At 40.5% G+C, this 22,074-nt stretch overlaps 2 protein-coding genes across 6 annotated transcripts in view; one reads left to right on the top strand and one right to left on the bottom strand.

The window, feature by feature from the left end:
- The window catches only part of itgb3bp (integrin subunit beta 3 binding protein), an 11,596-nt gene extending 6,099 nt beyond the window's left edge, over positions 1-5,497 (bottom strand). For 2 of the 3 annotated variants that reach the window (XM_079504994.1, XM_079504995.1), the window contains exons 1-7: positions 5,396-5,497; positions 5,013-5,055; positions 4,004-4,028; positions 2,222-2,273; positions 1,048-1,126; positions 609-702; positions 148-207 (exon numbers count right to left, since the gene is read on the bottom strand). In XM_079504994.1, coding sequence (XP_079361120.1) covers positions 148-207; positions 609-702; positions 1,048-1,126; positions 2,222-2,273; positions 4,004-4,028; positions 5,013-5,055; positions 5,396-5,412 — 370 coding nt within the window. In that variant the 5' untranslated portion in view covers positions 5,413-5,497. Of the gene's footprint in view, positions 1-147; positions 208-608; positions 703-1,047; positions 1,127-2,221; positions 2,274-4,003; positions 4,029-5,012; positions 5,056-5,221; positions 5,315-5,395 lie in introns of those variants that run through there. The other variant, XM_079504996.1, reaches the window with a different exon arrangement.
- efcab7 (EF-hand calcium binding domain 7) lies at positions 5,484-22,074 on the top strand. Of its 3 annotated transcripts, none has more exons than XM_079504992.1 (14): positions 5,484-5,543; positions 5,999-6,156; positions 6,472-6,683; positions 7,440-7,526; positions 7,922-8,141; positions 11,610-11,731; positions 14,409-14,550; positions 15,220-15,329; positions 15,702-15,865; positions 16,254-16,387; positions 18,421-18,569; positions 19,045-19,254; positions 20,560-20,667; positions 21,590-22,074. In XM_079504992.1, exons 2-14 carry the CDS (start codon positions 6,000-6,002, stop codon positions 21,665-21,667), a joined length of 1,893 nt encoding a protein of 630 aa, XP_079361118.1. In that variant the 5' UTR covers positions 5,484-5,543; position 5,999; the 3' UTR covers positions 21,668-22,074. The 3 variants fall into 3 exon arrangements, with proteins under 3 accessions (XP_079361118.1, XP_079361117.1, XP_079361119.1); XM_079504991.1 differs by lacking the exon at positions 5,484-5,543 and adding an exon at positions 5,642-5,823; XM_079504993.1 differs by lacking the exon at positions 5,484-5,543 and adding an exon at positions 5,643-5,805.

The raw sequence follows: 22,074 nt of genomic DNA, 5'->3' as shown, positions 1-22,074 counted from the left end.
AAATCTATCATTGATTAACACAATACAATCCCAGCAATATTGTGTCTGTGTATGTATTTTTCTTGATGGTGAGAAATGTAACAGAATATAACAGTGTGTTTACTCTGACAGTGTGAAAGTCTATTAGGTTAATAGCTGACCAATTACCTTGAAATGTATTCTGGTGAGCATCATTTCGGTTAAAACTGGCCTCTGCAGTTCTGGATGCTGAAAGCACAAGATTATATTGCAATTCACTTAAACATAAGGACATATAAAATAAGCAACAACTTGCTTTTTTTCTATCTTACAATTTTAGGTAACACTTACTGATAAGGTTCATGAAATAATGCTTAACTAATGCTTAACTAATGTATTAGTTAAGCATTCGTTTAGCATTATTTAATGAACCTTATCAGTAATAATTTGTAGTAATTTTATTTACTACAAATAAAGAGAGATCATTATGAAATATCCCCTACATCTAGATCACAACCTGAAAGGATGTTGTCACTTTTGTAATAGTAATTCAGTCTAATTCAGTTTCAAACTCAGTTTTGATCTGACCAATGCTAATTCAGTTTCAAACTCAGTTTTGACCATGTCAATGTCACAGTTTGTCTACTCACTCAGCTCACTGTATCTCTCCAGTTCAGTTCTCAAGTCAGCAGACTCTTCTGGTGTGGCCAAGAAACGCCTTAGCTCATTGCTGCCCTCTGGTGACTGATGGGGATACAGCTTCAGACACAAGTAGGGTAATATACAACAAGCAGCACAGTAATTTGTGGCAGGAAATGGAAATTAGATGGATTTGAAATGCTCTATGTCTGTCTGTCTGTCTGTCTGCGTGCGTGGTGGGGGAGGTCCCTGTACATTACCGTTACTAAACTGGGAGCAACATAAATTGTCATCATAAACCTAAGAGTTGCCATCTGTTTTTAAATATGAAGCCACATTTAAACTGAGTTTTCAGTATTATTATCATCCCTCATGCTGATGATGAAATCACGGAGACACTACATTTCCTCATTCTCTGAAGATGGAGACCAAAGCACAAGTGTCACTCACCACTATTTCTTCCAGCTGTTGCCGTGCCCTGATGAATGCCTTCTCTGATGCTTCCAGTTTAAACCTCAAGACGTGGAATCTAGTAGTTAGACAGAATAAGGAAAGAACTGTGTGTGAAAACTAGGTTACGCAGGTTTTGCAATAAAGACTCACTCAAGATTGTGGTAGTGTGATCCATAAATATAATCATTTCAATCAAATTACTTAAATACAACTAAGCTTACTGTAGGTGGAAAATTAACAACAATTCACTAGTATTAGTGAGCTAGCACTATCTATCTGCCCATTAGAACTTGGCACTACAAGCAGTTCTAGAGAAGAGTAACAGAAACACAGAATGTGTGAATACATAAGGGGTGGAGTAACAAAACTATACGAACTGCTGTCAAAATAACCCCTTAACATATAGTTTCATTTTTTGGCTAAAACCAACTTTATTTTTTTCAGATAAGGTAGCCATTTTGTTCTTATGTCTTACTCATGACCTTAGAGTATATATTCATATATACTCTAAGGGTATGACGTATGAGCAAAATGTGTGAATATGGTCAAATGTTGGGTGGCCATTTGTTTAGACATTTTTAAATATTGGCATTGGCTCTAGTATTGGGACACAAATGTCATAGTTACTTTCCATTAATAATAATAATAACTGAACACCCAGTGAAAGCCTAGGATTTAGTATCCACGAACATGACATGCAGTCATGTCCCAAGCTTTTGTGCAGGTGTTCTGAATGTATTATAAATTACAGTTCCTCTATAACGTTAGTGACTGCACTATAAAATTAAAAAATAAATGCTGGCCTTGATGGATAGCCCAGACATCAAACGTCTGTGCCTTGGCTAAGGAAATGGCTCTTGTGTTAAAGTGCTCTTATACAACTATTTTTAGTGCTATGTAAATCACTGATAATTTGGCCAGTGATGAATCCCCCTCATTCCATGTCTCCTGTCATTAAATTCTTATATGTCATTTTGACCAGCAGCAAAGCGTGGCAATTTAAATATATATCAACTAATACAGCAAGGGTTCTCTGTAACCCTTTATATTCATACTTACTGGCATGAATGCTGCTGTTCAAGGAGAAGAAAGAATCTAACACAGCGTAACATTTTACACAACAAAACATATTAGAACTTAATAGATGTAAATGTTCTCCTTGGATACTCACTTATCTAGATCTGTCTGTGGGACCTGTTTAAAAGGTGCAGCTTTGTTGGGGCCTGTTGACAGACATTACATACATCAATCTCTAAACCCTCAGTGTTTGGTTGAAACTGTATACCAGTAAGACGCCCTGAGGGTGAGAAGCGACCGTGTGCACGCATACGCCTGGGTGACGGCAGACTGCTGGGCGAGCGCTGGCGCTTTGACATGGGGGGTCAGATCAACATATGGAATGAACTCTGTACTGGCCATATATGGAGCGTGTCTTGAGTGTACAGGGTTTGATGAGGTCAGATCAACATGGAATGTCAGAACAGGTCAGCTCCATATATGCAGATCTAGGTGATGATCCAGTCTTCTCCATGTATGGCTATCAAGGGTTTGATGAGGTCAGTGTCGTGATCTTCATATATGGAGACGGCCATATATGGAGTGTGTGATGACCTGTGATGGCCTGATGACCATATATGGAGGCGTGACAGACGGACGGACTGACATGTTTTGCCGGTTTTCATAGTAATCTGCAACCTATGGTCGCAACAAATTGCTGCTATTTTGTGCCTTGAACAAAGAAACTGCTGTACAACTGCATAATGCATATTGCTCAGAGTCTGACTCAAATAAAAAATGAAACTCTCTAAATCTGTGGTTTTCAAAGTGGGGTCCAAACGAATGTCCATTAGTACTTCATTTAAATGCAGACAGTGGCTGCAGAATGTGGATGGAATTGTCATGATTCCCCTCAGGGTAGAGCTTGAAGACTTTGTACACTTGTTCAGCAGCACAATTTAGCTGACATGAAAATACCAGAGCGTTACAATGCCATTCTTCTCTGAATGAAGAGACTTTCTTTCTACCCAGTTACATATTCCTTTTTTTTTTTTAACACAAGATGCATACAAGATACATGCTGGGCTACTCATGATCCACAGAGGAGACAGGCTGTGTGGAATTATTGTGTAACTTAATTTACTTAATAAACAATGAATATGCTATAAACTTCTCTTCTGTTATAAACTTCTCTTCTCCATTATACTGATCAAGTCTCTGTATATGTAGGATAGGACACATAGGTGGAGCCTCGTAGTGGGAATATCATTATAGTGAACTGAAAATTGGAACATAAATTGACTACACAGCCTAACTGACAAGTAAAATATCCATCCCCTTTGTTTCCAGCCTGTAACTTAACGTAATTTAAGATACTTTGTTTCAGACTTTCAGTAAGTCCATGTTACTACTGGATATATTTCCAAATAGGCCTTCAAAGATGGTTGCATACACACCTTGTAGATTTGCAGTTCCACTCATAGGACAATAGTTCAATGAGTCACATACTGGTATTTTGGAGAATACCAAACGACTCGCCCCTTTACCAACTCGCCCCCGCGAAATGTTTTAATGTAGTTAACAGTTAATTTAGTATTTCCCTCCCTCTCTGAAATCTGAAATTATCTTGTATACAGATTTATTTGATTGTATAGTAGTCGATCTCTATACTCTGTAAAATTAAGAAAGAATAACATGACACAGAGACTGTGACTGCTTAATAAAGTTAATTTAGAACCTTCTAGTAGTTAATTTTGTTTTATTAAACACATTTCTTCCATGTAGCCCATGTTTTGTAATGGCATCATCATGCTATTATGCCTGTGGATATACAGAGTGAACTTAACAATGATAAATTAATATGATAATACCTTTTATATAATCACAAACATGAATTATGTTTGTTATTTACAGCTAGGTAGAGTAGTGGGGAGAGATGGAAAAGGGGCGACCGTACCTGTTACCATTTTGGAAGGTGGACGCTGTATACAAGAGACAGAAATAAAACAATCAAATTAGAAGACATACTGTAGTTACGTTACATACATTGAGAATATAAAATATAATAGTCCTGATAAGTTGATAAACAGGATACAGGAATCAAGAAGGTTTAATTTGTCACTAACTTATACAAGTACAATTAAGCAGCAAAATGTTGGTGAAACATTGCAAAAACATTTGCAACATCCTAAACGTAATATATTAATAATATATTAAGTAAAAAATATATATACAGTGAGGAACAACTATAGGATCTTGTCTTAGACATTAGCTTATCAATGTGCATTGGTTTCAGAAGTGTGCAGCCAGGTAATGTGCAAATCTCTCGTCTGTCGGGATAATCAATGATGACAAGTTGGAGGTGCTTTGAACAACAGTTTGAGGATTCAATAGTTAGGAGGTTTAGTCAGAAGAAGCGCTTTTTAATACTTTTCATTGGTTCAATATTGTTTTCACACACACACACACACACACACACACACACACACACACACACACACACACACACACACACACACACACACACACACACACAGTGTTCAATTGCACTGATTTATAAATAAGGAGAAAAATTGAGATAGCTGGTTTCTGCCAAACAGCGACGATATACATATCTGTTATAATGCACAGTTAGATATGCATAACTGTGCAGGTATTAGGTAATGTGTATATGTAATTATGTACATATCTAACTGTGCAGGTGATGTGTATGTAACATATCTAACTGTGCAGGTGATGTGTATATGTACATATCTAACTGTGCAGGTTATGTGTATATATGTATATATCTAACTGTGCATGTGATGTCCATATGTATCAATGGCAGCAATGTCACAGTCAAATGTTGTGTATCCTTTTAGACCAAGTGTATTACTGTACTCATCTTGTTCTGCTTGAATTTCTGTCTAATAAAGTATTCAATCAAAGTAGTGATACAGTACGTAGTGTATATGACATTTACTCACATCTCGGGCCGGGCTTTTATCCATACAGAGAGCTTTTCTGGCTCTGATGCAGAAACAATATTAACATTAGTAATTACTAGCCAGATATAAACAACAACATTTAGGGTTAATGTCCAAACGTCATCACTCTCCTGTTCAATATTACCTATCAATGAAGAATTAAAATAACCAACAATGTTAATGGAATTAACAATATCAGTGGAGCCTACCTGGCAAATGACATGGGGGGTCCTTTATGTTTAACATATATTTTAACAATAATTGATTATATTCGTTTTTGTGAATGTCAACACCAGTCATTCCTGCGGTACAACAGACATCATCGTATTTAATGTAGGCTTTATTTGATAAATATAAAGAGATATGGAATTATGGATACTCACTGAGTTTTCTTAGACATTGTGATTCACAAAACAGAAAACTTTAGAAAAGAAAATACAAGATACAAACTGGCGCGTGTGCAATACTTAACTTGTCCCTCTAAAACACGACCAGATCCCGACTACAGTTCCGGATATTCATTTAATGAAAGTAAGCATTAATATATTAGCCAATAACCGTTTGCTGCTTTAAAATAACACGTATTACTATTATTAGTATTATTTTACTACAGGTTATATGTGGTGTGTACATCCAGGCAAGCATGTTTCTTCAGTCTCGTTTTGACCGTGAGACTCGTGAACCACCGTTGTTTACATAGCAACAGTATCACTGGTTAGAAATGGGTGTCTGAATCTGATCGACACGACAGTCATCAATGTTTTACTTATTACCGTGTAGTTGCTAAACTACGGTAGTCATATTAACAAAGGTAAACCGCATGCGTTGATGTGTGTATTTCGTTGTGTTTTTCAGAAGAAAATAAGAAGCCCAAGATATAGCTGCAGGCAGCACATTCAATTTGTTGTAACTCTGGATCACATTACATCAGTATGATGATCAGATTGTTATTGTTGTTCAACTTGTTCTTATTCATATCTTCACAGAATGTCATTTCCAGCAACGTCATCTCAACCCCTCGGGCTGCAGAAGAGTCTTGCTACAGATGACGATGAGGCGTTTTACATGCAGTGTAGAGCCGCTTACCTCGCTGTATTCAGATCTAGTTTGACAAATATATCATCGAAGCAACAGTTGTGCCGTGGTAAGGCATAGCACATTGCCACCTTGTTATACAAATCTGGTCAGTTTCACACTCTCCAATAAATGTATGTGCTTGGAGTTATTTCATAAGTTAACGTTGTCTTTGTTCATATATGAGAACACGCGGTATGATATTACAACCATTACTAAAAGGAGAACACAAAAAGCCTAAGCCAATTGTTTCCATTGTGGTCCTGTATTCCATTGTTTGTGCAAATTGTGGAGCATATGGGGAAGCACAGCATTTGCCCTTATGGCGACCTCTGGTCTGGTTCATTATCATCATCAACATTTGTCAATGTCTCCAATCTTCCAGTTCTCCAGCTTTCTGGTAGAAACCCATCCCAGGCAACTCTTAACAAGCACTGGACTCCAAGAACTTCTAAACTCAACTTTGATGATTTCTGTGAGATTCTCAAGATTGAGAAACAAATGGAGGAAAATGAGCTCATGAGAGCTTTCAGAAAGATGGATGCAAATGGTGATGGCTACATCTCCCACAGCGAGCTGGAGAAGGTTCTCACGTCTGTAAGTAGCCGACTCCAGGGTTTCCAAGTGGGTGCCGTGACACAAGTCCAGGGGTGCTGCAGAATACTTTGATCATATTTGGAATGTATCCATAGATATCACTTCAGTTTAACCACTTAAACCCTCTATACTTACTACAAAAGTAAGACTGACCACCAAACCTTACCAAAAATAGCTGATCTACAAGCTCCCTGAGACCTTTTCCACCGGTTGGTTCCCAGTGGGAACCGGTTCAGTTATTTGTGGTTCTTAGTCCATGAGCCAGAGCTCCAACATTGGAACATTAATTATGAATTGAGTGGGAAAAGCTATACATATTACATTGTTATCACCATGAAACTTCCCCAGTTGATTGATTCATTACATTCACCCATTCACACACCGATGCCGGAGGAAACCATGCAAGGCCAGGCAACCTGCACATCGGGAGCAATAAGGGGTTCAGACAGAGTATTGCTCAAGGACACTTCGACACTAACTCTGGGGGAGCCTGTTCCCATCCAGTCACTCTACCTCTGAGCCACTGCCGCCCCACTTATATATTCTCAAGTTTTGCTAGTGACATACTTTATATCTTAGGGGGAAAGGTTTACATATTTACGTACCGTAATATGATTCATGTTGAGTCATTGTTGGCCATTAGTTAATTCAGTAATTGGCCTGATAATATGAGATACCGTGGTCCAGGTCTTATCATATGAGACAGATATTTCATTGTGTTGTTTTCACTGCTAAAGGAAACTTGTACATTTCCAGGGAGGGGAGAAGATGACCACTGAAGAGGTGAATGCCATTTTCTCCTTAGCCGATGTCAACAAAGATGGAAAGTTGGACTATGCAGAGGTTAGTTTACACAAATATTAACTGATGGTTTTCTCCAGTCTTTCGCTCTTATAATCGTTTTCTGTGCAAACCATGTACAACAGTAGATGGTCACCAGCATCCTCTGGATAAATGTTTTATCTTGAAATACTAGTGTACAACAGAGCTTGTTTCATTCAGTTACCACTGTTCCTGTGGGTTTTGAAATTGAGTGAGTCTGTAATTTAGACTAAAAAACTCTGACTGTAATTGCTAAATTGCTAAAGTGCATGTGTGAGTGTCGGTGTCTCTGTGTGATTACTGCCGATCACTTTACAGTGAACCTTGTTCTCATGCCATCAAGACATATTTCCTATCACCCATTGCTTCAGAAAGGTGGTCATACAGTACATCCAGTGATTTTGTACTCCCATCAGTTCTGTAGATTGTTGGTATCCACAGCAGAGCAGTGTCAAACGGCTGCCTTGGACAGGCTAGAAGCTGATGCCAAGCTGAAGAGACAGAACTTTGGCAACCATTCAGACGGCCCTCCAAAAAGATCTACATCATCAAATCTGTCATCCTCAACGGCAGCAGCAACAGTACCCCAGCCTCCTGAGACACCGCGGACAGAATCAGACCCTGCCCTCAAGAAAGGTACCTGACTTAACTGTACTTTTCAGCTGTGGTTCTCAAACCTTTTCATGTCAAGGGCCCCCAAAATGATATGTATTTGGTGGTGGATCCGCATCTCGAAATAGTATATAGACCAATAGGTCAATGATATACTTATACTACTATATGTATCCATTACAGATTCAGAGAGACAGAAATCATTCACATGTAATGTGAATTTGGCTGCCATGGTCCACTATCATATTTCAATGTTCTTTATAGCAATGTTTTCAAATGTAGACATTAGACAACATGTCAAAGACTTGTTTCTGGTTTAAAGCAACATTCAGCAGCAGTATACAGTAAATGTTTTATGGCAATATAAGAGAGGGCCACACCCAGCCAACAGGGAAGGAAGTGACCTGCCGGCCAGGTGCAGCAAACCAGTGCTGACCACACTCCAGCGACAGCCGCGCCCAGGGCACCCCCCCGCGGATCCGCCCATTGTCCTTTCTCTCATGCCAGAACTAACAGGAGGCACTCTCTGCCTTGTGTGTTCTTGGGGGATAGCAGGCACTGAGAGGTCTCTAGGACTATGGTTTGCCTCCTGCCTAGTGTCCTCCTACGTCTCACCAGACTGTTTGTCTATGCGGTGTGCATGTATCCGTCCTTGTCCACACTTAGCCTTACTCTGGTGTATTTGAGTCAAGGGAGCCTTCTATGCGTCTGTGTCACTGTCGTTGTTGTCGTTGAATCTGTCCTAACGAGTCTCTCTTCCTCCCCGCCTCTCTGGAGACTCTGGGGAGTCTGGGGTATTGCTCATGTGTACGTTCTGTAGCTTGCCTGGTGCCCTCTTGCGAGTGCTGCAACAGAGATTGCTAACCCCTGTTGCCCTGCCAGTCTTTCCTGGAGGTCATCTGTCTCTCCAGCGTCACCGACCTTCCTCGGTTACCATCCAGACTTTCCTGGAAGTCACCGGTAGCCCAGGGAGTTCAGTTTGTAAATACATCAAAGATGCGAATATAATCCATTTCTAATGGATGAAGCCTTGGTCTGGAAGAGAGGTCATCAGGTGGTCTCCAACCTTCTTAGAGTGTTTCAACCCTCAACCACTACACTCTCCAGTTGGTGTGTCAGCACAGCAGTGATCGTCACTGCACCTCTCCTGTAGGCTTCCAGCTACAGACGAATCCACGGAGGGGCGCCCCGGGCGCAGCCATCACAGAGGTCCAACCAGATACACGCAAACATATTTACTGCGAATAGTATCAATATATGTATAAACCAAATACCCATTTGTACACACGTGTACACACATTGTCCACATTCGCCTCACAAATTAGTTCTAAGGAATAAGTAATAGCTCTGTTATTGATCGATTTTTCACTCTGCCATGACAAATCACCTCATTAAGACCCAGTCCATACATCATAATTTCCACACAATTAGAGCAGTGTGTTTGGAGGGTGGAGACTGTAAAGCGTTGTGATTTGGGTAATCATGTCTGCCATTAAGAGGTCGAAAGATGCCCTATCTATGCCAGTGAAAAATGCAGCTTTTCAAGCTTTGGAGAGAGCTCTATAAAGAAATACAGGGATTTTTATTCGTAAACAAGGTGACTTTTGTCTTATGCTTTATCTCACTTCCATCAGAGATGAGGAACCAAACTGATTTAAAGCCCAGTGCTTCCTACTCTATATACTAATGCAGTGCCAATGCGGGTCGTGGCCGCAGCTGGGAACGTGTGCCCACTCAGAGTGGGCCATTTCTGGAGAACTGCTCATCCAATTGAGTTCACCATCGACACTGCACTCCTTTTCGGCAAGACAGCACATCCTCCAAAGGACATGTGCAAACTACACATTCATGCAGACAGTACATGTATACATACTGAGATTCCTGGAATTTAGAGATACATATATTTAGAAAATATATTGAATTGAGCTAGCTAGCAGCGCTTTTAAAGCGAGATATGAAAAGCCACTTTGTGCTAGAGTCTTGAAATGGGACCAGTGTGTGGAGGAGAGGCGGAGAGGAGAGGACCGGTGGTCCCAGTAGGAAGAGCCAGGGGCGGGCAGCTATAGGAAGATAGAGTGGGTTGCCTTAAGTGGTCAGTCCGTGTTCATATTATTGATTTGGAGGATCCCACCACTGCTCACCGAGGAGATGATGAGGGATTAGATGGCGTTGGAGGGGAGGGCCTAGACGACCGCTACTGCAAAAACAAATGAGCTCTGAGATAGCAGCGGGGATTATCACATTATTGTGCCTCTCCCACGTATTGATTTATACCCGTTACATTTTAACCAGGTTCTGACATGTGCTGCTACATGGTCACACATGTTGAACAGGCTTTTCCGCAGAGATAAAAATAAATATTTTGACCTCTTATTTGGTGCTAGATTTGTCAGGAGAAGGTGTAGATTGCTAAGGGAGCATTTCAGCAAGAATATTTGTTGGGTTTTTATGGGTCTGTGATGCACACAATGTTTTCTTGCCATTGCCAATTACTGTACAAGTTGCTATGAATATACTCTACCTGCTCTATATGTGTTAGTACAATTATTACCATTCATTTAACTTCAAAGCGTGTACAAATGGAACCAAATGGACCTAAAGGCCCCATTTTATTCCATGATTTGTACTCTCTTCGTTAAATTAACATGACATTTTTGTTCTTTTGTATTGTGTGCTTAAATTATACCTTTAGTTTCTAGTTTGTCCAACTTTATTTGTATACATTTATGGCACTCCTTTATGTGGAAAAAAACGATTTGAATGTGTAGTAGACTAGACGTTATGAATTGGGTATAAGCTGCCATTGTGCGCTACAGTACATTTACTGAATGAAGGCAGGGTTAACTGTTCAAAAAGAACACTGTCGGTATCAGTTGAACACACATTGAAGTCTTTGTTATACCACATTTTGCCACATCTTTATCCACATTCAGCAAACAATTACAATTTGGTTCCTTAGATTAAAACACTGTCATCAATACAAATTAGATCCATGACAAATACCCCAGTAATGGGTCTATTTATTTATATGCAGAGGTAATTCGCTATAGTGCATCACATAGCTTTACATCTTGACTTCCTGGTCTTGGAAACAATCAGGCCTCTCATTATTGAATTGATATTTTGTGGCTTCAATTAGTGCACGGTGTGTGCGTGTGTGCGTGTGCGTGTGTGCGTGAGAGAGAGAGAGAGAGAGAGGGTGCAAGATAATGGATTAGAGGGGTTGTGTTTGTGCCATTTGTAATTTAAAATGTCTCCATAATTAATTAACCGGCTTCAGCTTGGGATCACACTTTCCTGGAAGTCAAAAGCAAGATAACCGTTTTCACTTGAACTTAACAATGGACGTCTGAAGACAGATGACTGTGTTATCATTAATGTTCCAAATCCAACTAATTAGATTGAGTAAAGTTGTGTACGTGTTTCTGCATGTGTTCTTTCATGCATGCATTACTGAATGTTTGTTATGATGTGTTACTTGTTGTTTCGCAGACAGTCGCTCGTCTTCCCGTCCCTCCTCAGCTCGCAGCAGGCGTTCTTCCCTGTCTAATGTCATCACTATGACAGCCAGCAGCACTAGAGCCAGCAGAACACCAGAGCCCTCTACTTTACAGGTAAAACTCTCTGTTACGGTCCACATGTTAGTCAGTGTTGTTGTTAAAGATGGAGTGCCGTGATTTTTGAGTGGTGCAACCACTCCCTTACGGAGCTATGTGTGTGGCTGGGTGGGTGCCTGGGTCTGAGCACGAAAACAGCATGGTTGTTTTTCACCACCTGTGCGCAACCTAACACACACACAAACACACACGCACATATTAACTGCATATATGACGATTTCGGGTGTGCCAGTACAGTACAGTGACAGTATAGTACAGTAGCCTACAGTAGTGGGTACAGTAGAGAGGGACCCCCACACGGTAACTCTGTCATTTCTCAACCGTTTCGGACGTGGGGCGGCTCGCTGGAATCGGCCCGCCCCCCCTGGGCACGTTCCTGGGGGTCTGGATGTAACGGGGACCCACCCCGGGGACCCCCACATGGTAACTCTCTCATTTCTCTACCGTTTCGGACGTGGGGCGGCTCGCCGGAACCGGGCCGGCACCCTGGCCGTGGTCATGTGGGTCTGCAATTTCCGGGGACCCCCACACGGAGTTGCACCACTCACTTCACACAGGTGTGATTTTGTATTTCTTCCAGTTTTTCATGTGTTTCTGAGGTGACAGTACTTCAGTTCATTAAACCCCTTGGTGTGTGGTTGTTATGTGCAATGAAGAGTTTCTTCCTGGAGGCTGAAACCTTGACAGTCAAACGTGCCAATGAAAAAAAACAGTGATATAGTGACATCACAATATTACAATTTACAATTACAGCAATTCACCCCTAACCCCTCCTCCTTTATCATACAACAACAGCTGTGGGTGCAACTTCAGTTCAGGTTGATCACAACCTAGGCTATCACCACTCATTACATTGAGTTTACATTGTTACTTTACTGTCATCTGGGGACCCCCCACCCAATTTCTTTTAAAATAAGAAATAAAAAAAATTGTGTTCGGACCTCCCCTGGTAATTGGGTATTGGTTGGTAAAGGTTGTGTGTTGGTTCGAGATGTGTGGGTGTTTGTGTGTTTGACTTTTTTTCCAGTGCACTTTGTGGTGTCTGGCCCATTAATAGTCTGTTTTGGTTTTCTGGACCTTGTTAGGACTAGGAGTCATATTATTTATGGTTTCTGGCCTACGGTGTGTGTGTGTGTTCAGAGCAGTCAATCACCCCTGTGGCTAGCGTAGGTGACAGTGGCCTGTATTAGTCTTCTGGCTGACCTGTCTCCATGAAGGCATTATTTCTGTGGCCTTTAAAGAATGAACATGAGCCTGCAGCAATTTCTCTCATTTAATATAATCTGGACAAACCACTGAAGTGTTATGGTTTGATGATCCCTTATGCTTTTCGCACCCCAAGATACATCCTTTGAGGAAATTGCTTTCCTCTGAAGATGTGACAAGGCCCATATTTATAATGCCTTGTTTCTTTGTTTAACTTGCTGATTTACTGGGCCGCTAAATTAATATATGTATAACCTATTTCAGGCTATGTCCATATCAAAGGTGTTTTCTTTTAATGTGTCTCCAATGACTTGAATGAAAATGTCCCCAGGTTTTGCCTGTTCAATTTCTAATTATTATTGTGTGCCAGTTATACACAAAATAACAGAACATTGGAGATGTTGTGAGGATGTTAGAAGACATCTTGATATTTTTAAATTGCCACTAGACTTAAATTGAAAAGCCGATCAAAGCTGATCAAAGTTAAATGAACCATATCAGATCCTAGTAGTTGATTTATGTCAGCCTGTCGTTGAAATGTAGTGTAACACAGCCCTCCTGTGGACACCCATGCATATAGCAGGCATTTGTGTGGAACCATGGAGTTTGGATATTATTATTCAGTACCTACCGTCCGTTACCTAGCTTAATTCCCTGATTTGAATAATCTAGTATATTCTCTTCTCACATGTACAGTATTCATATATATTTCATATACTTTCCTGACCAGTTTGATAAATTAAGGATTAGGATCAAAATTGCCACCACATTAGACTGCTAGTGCAACGCTCAGGATTTGAACTCGGGTCTCCCGCGTGAAAGTACAACATCTTAACCACTAGACCAAAGGGATATACCCGTGGACTGGGGGAGATATTAGACATTTGAGTCCATCAGGCTGAGGCTCTCTGAGCCTCTCTGCTACACTCACCCCCCTTTTGACCTTCTGCTCCCACAGGGAAACCCGATCCGGGTCATGGCACCAATGTAATGCCCGGGATTCGAACTCGGGTCTCCCGCGTGAAAGTGACAAGTCCAACATCTTAACCACTAGAGTAGACTAAAGGAATGTCCCTCTGGACCAGGGGAGATATTAGACTATTGAGGCCATCAGGCAGAGGCTAAGCAAAGCAAAGCAAAGTTACTATATTTACCCAGGGTAACTGTACTAAGCATCAGATACTTGTTTACAGCCAGGCCCTGCTCATAGAACATTTCATGGCGACCTTCCGGTATCAAGACCGCTCCGCAAACCGTTCGGCCACCGCTGCCACAACAAAGCTCTGAGCCACTCTGCTACACTAGGATGTTTTGTTCTCTGTTCCAGGAGTGGCATCAGACCTGTATGAAGGGATGTTTTGTTCTCTGTTCCAGGAGTGGCATCAGACCTGTATGAAGGGATGTTTTGTTCTCTGTTCCAGGAGTGGCATCAGACCTGTATGAAGGGATGTTTTGTTCTCTGTTCCAGGAGTGGCATCAGACCTGTATGAAGGGATGTTTCTTCTTAGAGGATGATGGGAGTATCAGCTCTCTGCAGTACTGTCTGCACCTGCCCCAGACAACCAACGTCTACCTCACCATCCAACCCCTCAACCTCAGCCAGAGGCCTGGTAAGGTACAGGCTCATATCCCACAGCAGTCAGTTTGCTCTTACTGCATATTCTGGGTATGAAGTAAGCCTTGGCAACTATGTGAATATGGCTGTAACAATATGAATCACACTAATCAATGATATAAAGAAAATCATCTATACAATTTATTGTATTGGGGAAAAACAAAGTTAAAAATAACAATCAAACTTTATTTATATAGCACATTTCATACAACAGGTGCAACCCAATGCGCTTCACAGAACAAAAAAGAAGAGAAACATTTAAAAAAGGGACAACCAATAAAATATATATATGAGGATTAAAAAATAAAAGTAAAACTGAATTCTAAAATTAACAGGCAACCAGTAGAGGGACTTTAAAATGGGTGTAACGTGTGCTCTCTGTCTGGCCTTTGTCAGTCCACGAGCTGCTGTGCTGCGATCTTCTGATCAACCTGTTTTATCAACCGACGCCTGACTCATACTTAGTTGTGTCTCACTCATAATTAGTCGTGTTGTGATATGTTGTGTGTGCACGATGCACTACCAAGTATCAACCGCACGGCTTGAGAGTGGCCTCCAACTGTAAGGAATGTAAGGAATTACAGGTTGAGTGACACAGTTGAGATCTGGGATACCTACATCTCCAGATAAAATGTCTGTGTTGTTGTTTTTTGCTGTTTTTCAGACCAGTCCTCTTGCTGGATGGATGTGGACACCAGTCTTTTTGTCGTGTCACTAAGTGAAACCAAGGAGGACTCTACATTTGTGTGTTTTACAGAGTCAAAAGACAAAGAGGTTTGTTCTTCTACATCTTATGTGTGTGTGTGTGTGTGTGTGTGTGTGTGCGTGTGCATGTGCGTGTGCACGTGCGTGCGTGCGTGCGTGCGTGCGTGCAAACCAGTTGATTGGAGACACATCACATGTCTAGTTGATTTAGGTTGTGTGTATGTAGGGGGGGTTGGTCTTGAAGGATATTAGACAAATAGACAGTATGAAAGCAGACTTTAACTGCTGTGTGTGTGTGTGTGTGTGTGTGTGTGTGTGTGTGTGTGTGTGTGTGTGTGTGTGTGTGTGTGTGTGTGTGTGTGTGTGTGCGTGTGCGTGGGCATGTGCGTGCACGTGTGTGCATGCGTGCTTGCATGCGTGTGTGTGTGTGTGTTTGCACAGAAGTGTGTGTGGAAGGGCGAGTTGAACGCTGGCTCCTACTACCTCCTGGCCTTCACCAGCGGCTGCAGGCTGAGGAAGAGGAGCAAGAAGGATCAGTCCAACAAACCCGCTCAACTCATGTACAGGACGGATACTGGAGAACTGGACCTCACCAGGGAGTTCAGGTCCGTGTATTCTGTGTGTGGGTGCCTTGTGTATGTCCTTGTATGTGCTTGTGTTTGTGTGCACGTCACTTCTTATAGGGCAGTGGTTTTCAAACATCAGTTAAAGTCAAAATGCCGGGGCACACCTATATTCCTAGTGGAAATAGCTGATCTATAAGCTCACAGAAAAAAAACAAATAAGCTCATTTAAATTGTTTGTGCCAACGCATCAAGGTTTGTTGATTTTTGCTATTTGTGAAGATTGTGGTATAATGACATGCCCTAAAGAGGGTCAGGTTGGAAGTGGTTAATGTCTTAGGTTAATCTGTTGGATTGTCCTGGACAGTTACACACTTACAGTATGTGTAACATTTCCCCTGTGATGTGCTGGGCTGTGTTTGTGACACAGGGAGGCGCTGTCTGATGTCTTTGACATGGCAGACCTAGATGGGGATGGACTGCTTAGTCTGGAGGAATATAACTTCTTTGAGCTGCGGACCAGTGGCGAGAAATGCGACAAGGAAGCCTGGGCTGTGTGCAAAGGTAATCACTTGCCATCTGCATTGTAAGCAATGCAGATAGATGGCAAGAATCATGGCCAACTGTATTCATAATCATATACGTACATGAATTAATTCTAATCCACTGGCATCAGTCTTAATTTTAATAGTCTCATTTGCTCATCCCTGCTGAAGATTATATTGCCTTTATCCATTTCCTTACACTATTTCCCATTACAGGTTTGTATTCAGAATGAAACTCAATACATTTACCACATATTTCTAAACACATTTGGGAGACGTCACATCATTTAGCTCTGACAGACATCCTTGCCTATGAAAGTCTGAATTAAACAAACAAGACATAATTCACAAGTGGTTTGTGGAGTTTTACCAAATTTCGTCATTTTCTTTGGTCACATTTCATAAACAGACACTTCTGCTCCTTAAAAACAAACACATGACTTAGCAAAGTGTATATCTATTCTATGTCCGAGCATAGACATGGTAACGCCCCGCCTGCCTCTGATTGGCCTACCGACACTGCCCGTCTTGCCAGACTGTCTTGCCAGACGTCCTCCGAGACGCGAGGTTACTCCGTGGTGGGAAATAATACAAGTACAAGAGAATGACAGCTTGGCACGTGCGACAGTAACTTGTAACTTAGATTTTTGTAGAAGAGGCAAACTAATATTGTTTATGCTGTTTGCTTTGATCGAATGATTGATTTAACACGTATTTGTATGATTTGTTTTGGGTGTGTTCAAACAAAACCCAGAGCAGGTGGCTTATTGTGAGCCAGCAATGTATCGCGGCAATCGGACACTGTTCATGATTTGAGGCATTTTGTTCAAAACGGGCCACTCCTGCAAACTTTAGAAGCCAATCTTGGCCAATCAGGAAATATCTGTCTTGAATATGACTAATAGAGATAATGTGTAACGATTCGCGTGAAAACAATTGCTGAACAACTAGAAAGAAATAGTTATACTACTATTAGCTAATCACAAACTACTGGGGAATGTTGTTAAGCTAGTATCTCAGCTACTTACTGACTCCCATGCTACAATATTGTCTTAACACTCACTTTCTAATAGACACTACAATGGCTATCAAAACACAAATACCACACAAAGCAAAAGTGTCCGACAATTTGGCCTTCATGCCGTTGTAATGACTGTTTTTACACTTGCTGAAAATAGCCGATCTACAAGCTCACAACGCATCGCAGCGTGAGGCGTTGTGAGCTTGTATTTTCAGCATGCAACCCAAGTGTAAAATTACTTATACTAGATCTCTTGTCCATTAGTCCCTTCCTAACATTTTAGTCTAGTTTTTATTTGTTGACAAAATTGTCAATATATTTAGTCTTAGTTTTAGTAATCGTAGCTTAGTTTTCATTAGTTTTCGTCAGTGAAAAAAGGTAGTCGACGAACATTTTTCGTCTTAGTTTTAGTCGACGAAATCAACACTGGAAGAAAGTTATCATTGCATCTCCTTAAAAATGCATTGGCGTGATTTTTTTCCACCCTAAATCATGAACATCAGGTATTGTTAGTATATAAAGGGGAAGATTTTTTTTTAAAATGTGTACAGTATTTGTTAAAATGTTTTTATGTGGACACGCCCACCAGTTCATTAAGTACGTCTGGTTTGCCTGGTGGGTGGTGATCCACCTGAACTGAAGCCGCACCAGCTGTTGTTGTATGATAAAGGGGGAGGGGTTAGGGGAGGGGATGATATTGTGATGTCATCACAGTTTTTTTCTTTGGCACATTTGGACTGTCTGCCTCCAGGAAGAAACCCTAAATACAAAGGGAAGACGTCATTGCACATAACAACCACACAAAGGAGCCTAATGAACTACTGTCACCTCATAAACTCCATCTTTAAATGTTTTCATCTGAAATACTTTAAGCCTATGTGTGCTCTGGGATTTATTCACAGGCTTACTATGCCTAATGTTGAAATGTGTGTAAACAGACCATGTTTTGATTATAGTAAAATAGGTCAGTACAGAAATAAATAGTAACATTTTAAATCAATTGATCTTGACCTGTATGTGGATATCCACAGAGAATTTTGACACCAGGAGGAACCAGCTGACTCGTCAGGGCTTCATGGAGCTCAGCCTGATGGAGGCCACAGAGAAAGATGGAGACCCCGCTGACCTGTGGCTCACCTTGGAAGCCATGGGCTACAACCGTGCCCTGGAGTTAGTGGAGGTGTGCACATGTGTACATACAGTACATGACCCCACAAATATAGTATACAGACAGAAACACACACCTAAAAATCACCACAGTATTAAGTGTTGAATCCATACATTGCACATGTGGTGCTTATACCCAAATGTTTCTAATCAATGTGTGGACACCACAGGTGATGTGACTTAATCACTTGAAACCTAGCATCTCTATTCTGGCGGGAATAGAGATGCTATTTCCAGCAAAGAGTGTAGAGGTAAAAAAGTATTTAGGGTGGAGACTGAGAGATAGGCTTGACACTAACTGTTAACATACCACCTCCCTCCACCAGGCCTGTCCTTTTCAGTATTTAGGGTGGAGACTGAGAGATAGGCTTGATACTAACTGTTAACATACCACCTCCCTCCACCAGGCCTATCCTTTTCAGTATTTAGTGTAGAGACTGAGAGATAGGCTTGACACTAACTGTTAACATACCACCTCCTTCCACCAGGCCTGTCCTTTTCAGATAGATGTTCACTGTGAGGGCACCCAGGCCTCCATTCAGCCGGTCAGTCTGGACTCTGGCCCCAGGCTACTGAACCAGGCCCTGCAGAAGTCCATCATGTCCAAGGCTGAGGCCAGAGCACTGAGGGGGCAGGACAACATCTTTATCTACACTCACAGAGGAGAGCACAGGATTTCCTCTCTCATAGCCAACAAGGTGGGCTACAAACCAATGGCTCAGATTGAGTCTACACTACACTGTAAAAGCCTGACTGTTCATTTAAGAGTCAAATTAACACTCTGGATTTTGTTGCGTAAAATATTGTTTGATTAAAGGACTGTATTCTCAAGTGAGTTAAGAGATAAGTGAGTCCATGATAACAATTTCACAGACTGGGAGCTTTTATATTTAAAGATATTTTAGTTTTGTAACACAACACTTCACTATTTACTTACACTAAATAATGCTATTAGCCTTTTTTTTAAACTGCTGTATACCTGCCTGTGTGCGCATCTAGTGAGGAAGGAATAAAGGGGATACAGATGCAGGGACAGTACAGAGAGTGCTACATTTAGGAATCTGGGAGTCATATAATCATATAATGCATGGCCATCATATGGGTTTGAGATTTACTGCCCCAAGGACTACACTATTCTTTCTCAAGTTCCAAATAATGTAATACTGACTTAGTTCCTTGATTAGAGTACATAACGTTTGTTTTGAAACACTGGATGTTTGTTTCTTTTCATTGTTTGTGGATTTATGCATGATAACACAAAATCACAAGGCCTGTTTGATTTGTGAAGTTTAAGTCAGTACAGTCAACTCCCAATATGCAGTGGAAAAGCAGCTCTTTGGAGAGTTGTAATTGATATGCAGCCACTGTGTTCGTTCACATGGCAACAGGAGCCCCTCTGGAAGAATGGATGCAAACCTACATAAGTAGCTTAGACTTGGTTCTAGTTTACCAAAACAGTTAAATAATGTTAAACTGATTTGATGTTATTTCATATTTGCCTGTGGGTATTTGTCTCCCTCTAATGAAGGAGTAACAAAAACGAAATAGAACATCTAGGTATTATCACGTGAAAGGACAAATGTCACAAATATGCTCATATTGATATGTTAATACGTGCACATACGCATTTTCAATAAATAGCATAACCATTGCATACTGTATATTACAAAAAATAATCAGGACAAGTTTTAACTATTGTGTAACTGTTCCATTGTGTAGAATGTCATTGCTGAAGTAAGAAATGTATGTCCGATGAGATGTTTTAATAATTAATAAAGTAGTTTAACAAAATAATTTTAGTTTGAAGAGTGTTCAAAGGACTTGTGTAAAATTGTAGCTTTTATATACATTGTATAATTTAACAAATAACTTTGATATCTCAATCCCACTGGAAGAGGCGTCAGTCTGTGTCAGTGTTCGAGAGGCATCAGTCAAAGATCAGTTGCTGATTCCAACAATCAGTGATATCATTTAACGTGTGCATGTTTTTCATTGTGTTGCAGACCAACCAGAAAGCAACAGTGCATGTGAACAATGAGCAGAGTAAGAACTGCCACAGTAGCAGAGGAATGAGTGTGTTCGCTGTGGAGGTGCCAGCCAGGTCCAAGATGGTAAGGGTTTGTACATATATACATACATACGTGTGCGTGCGTTTGTGTGTGCGTTTGTGCGTGCGTGCGTGCGTGGATGCGTGCGTGCGTGCGTGTGTGCATGCATGCGTGCGTGCGCTGGCAATGCATAGCTTCTAGTTTAAACTGCATTCTGGTAACTCTTAAAGAACAACAAATAGCTGATTCAATCTTTTAAACGCCCCATATATTCATCAGTTATGTATTTAATTTCCAGGCAGGGTATACAGTACATCTTTAATTCTCAATAAGACATTTATCAGAGATTATCATTGTGGAAACTTTCCGTAAAAAACGATGTGCTGCATTTTGAAGGCATTAATATCAGCATAATGTTTGAAATAAAATCAAATTAGAAGAAATAAGCACGACACAAGATAACAGGATAGTGCAATTTTGGAAGTACATGCATGATCCATAATATGATCTCTTAATACACTTCTCCATCAACTCTGCTATTGTGTTCAAAGGATGGCACGGCAGGATTTGCACTTAATAGCACTAAAATGCCACAAACTATAATTACAGCAAAGTCATTAACAAAGTCAGTAACCCATTTGTGAGATATCTTTAGCTCTGCAACTATTGATTATTTTCTTCACGATGATGATCGATTATTCAGATTAATCACTTAAGCCCTACTTTATACTTCGTCATACAATGCTGATCTGCTCATTTTGCTATTTTAGAAAATCTATAATTTTTTGTATGTATCATTTGTTTTCATAAATTGATGAAATAATTTAGATGTATTAACTGTCGTGTTCCTAAACAGCTTCATTCATTAAATACCTTGAACTTAATCTGACTTTCTGAAATTGGAAAGTACTGTAAAAGAAGGGTTTTTATTATTATGAATTAAAAAGTATGATATGTGGTTTCACTGGTATGTCTACTCTACTAGGTTTGCCAACACGTCCTGCCCATCAATGAGAAAGAGGACTGGACCTACTGTTGTGTGGAGAGCATCCTACCATGTTAACAGAGTGTAAGCCTTTCAATAACGAGTCAAACTATTTTACACCAACACAATGAGTTTCTGAGTCCACAGTAGTGCTAGCACTATATACAATTGTCCAGTACTATATCTGTTCATAGACAAAGGGGTTCAGAGTTTATTCTCACACCAATGTGCCTTTGTAATGTGTTGGACACTTTTTTATTCATGATATTTGTACTTTTCATGATGGTTTTGATCAGATTGCGATTTAATCATTTGGCAACAATATACTTCTCTTTCTCTAGTGAAACATTTGAATGTTGTGCCTTGTGTTGTAGACCCATTTATTGTGCATGTAAATTACATACACAATACATTGCATAAACTGTACATGAAACATGACAATATGTGTACTGGAATTATATTTCAATAGTTACATTAAATTCAAG

This window comes from Electrona antarctica, assembly GCF_951216825.1.
Source record: "Electrona antarctica genome assembly, chromosome: 7".
Taxonomy (NCBI): Eukaryota; Metazoa; Chordata; class Actinopteri; order Myctophiformes; family Myctophidae; genus Electrona; species Electrona antarctica.
This window is presented reverse-complemented; position numbering and strand designations above follow the sequence as displayed.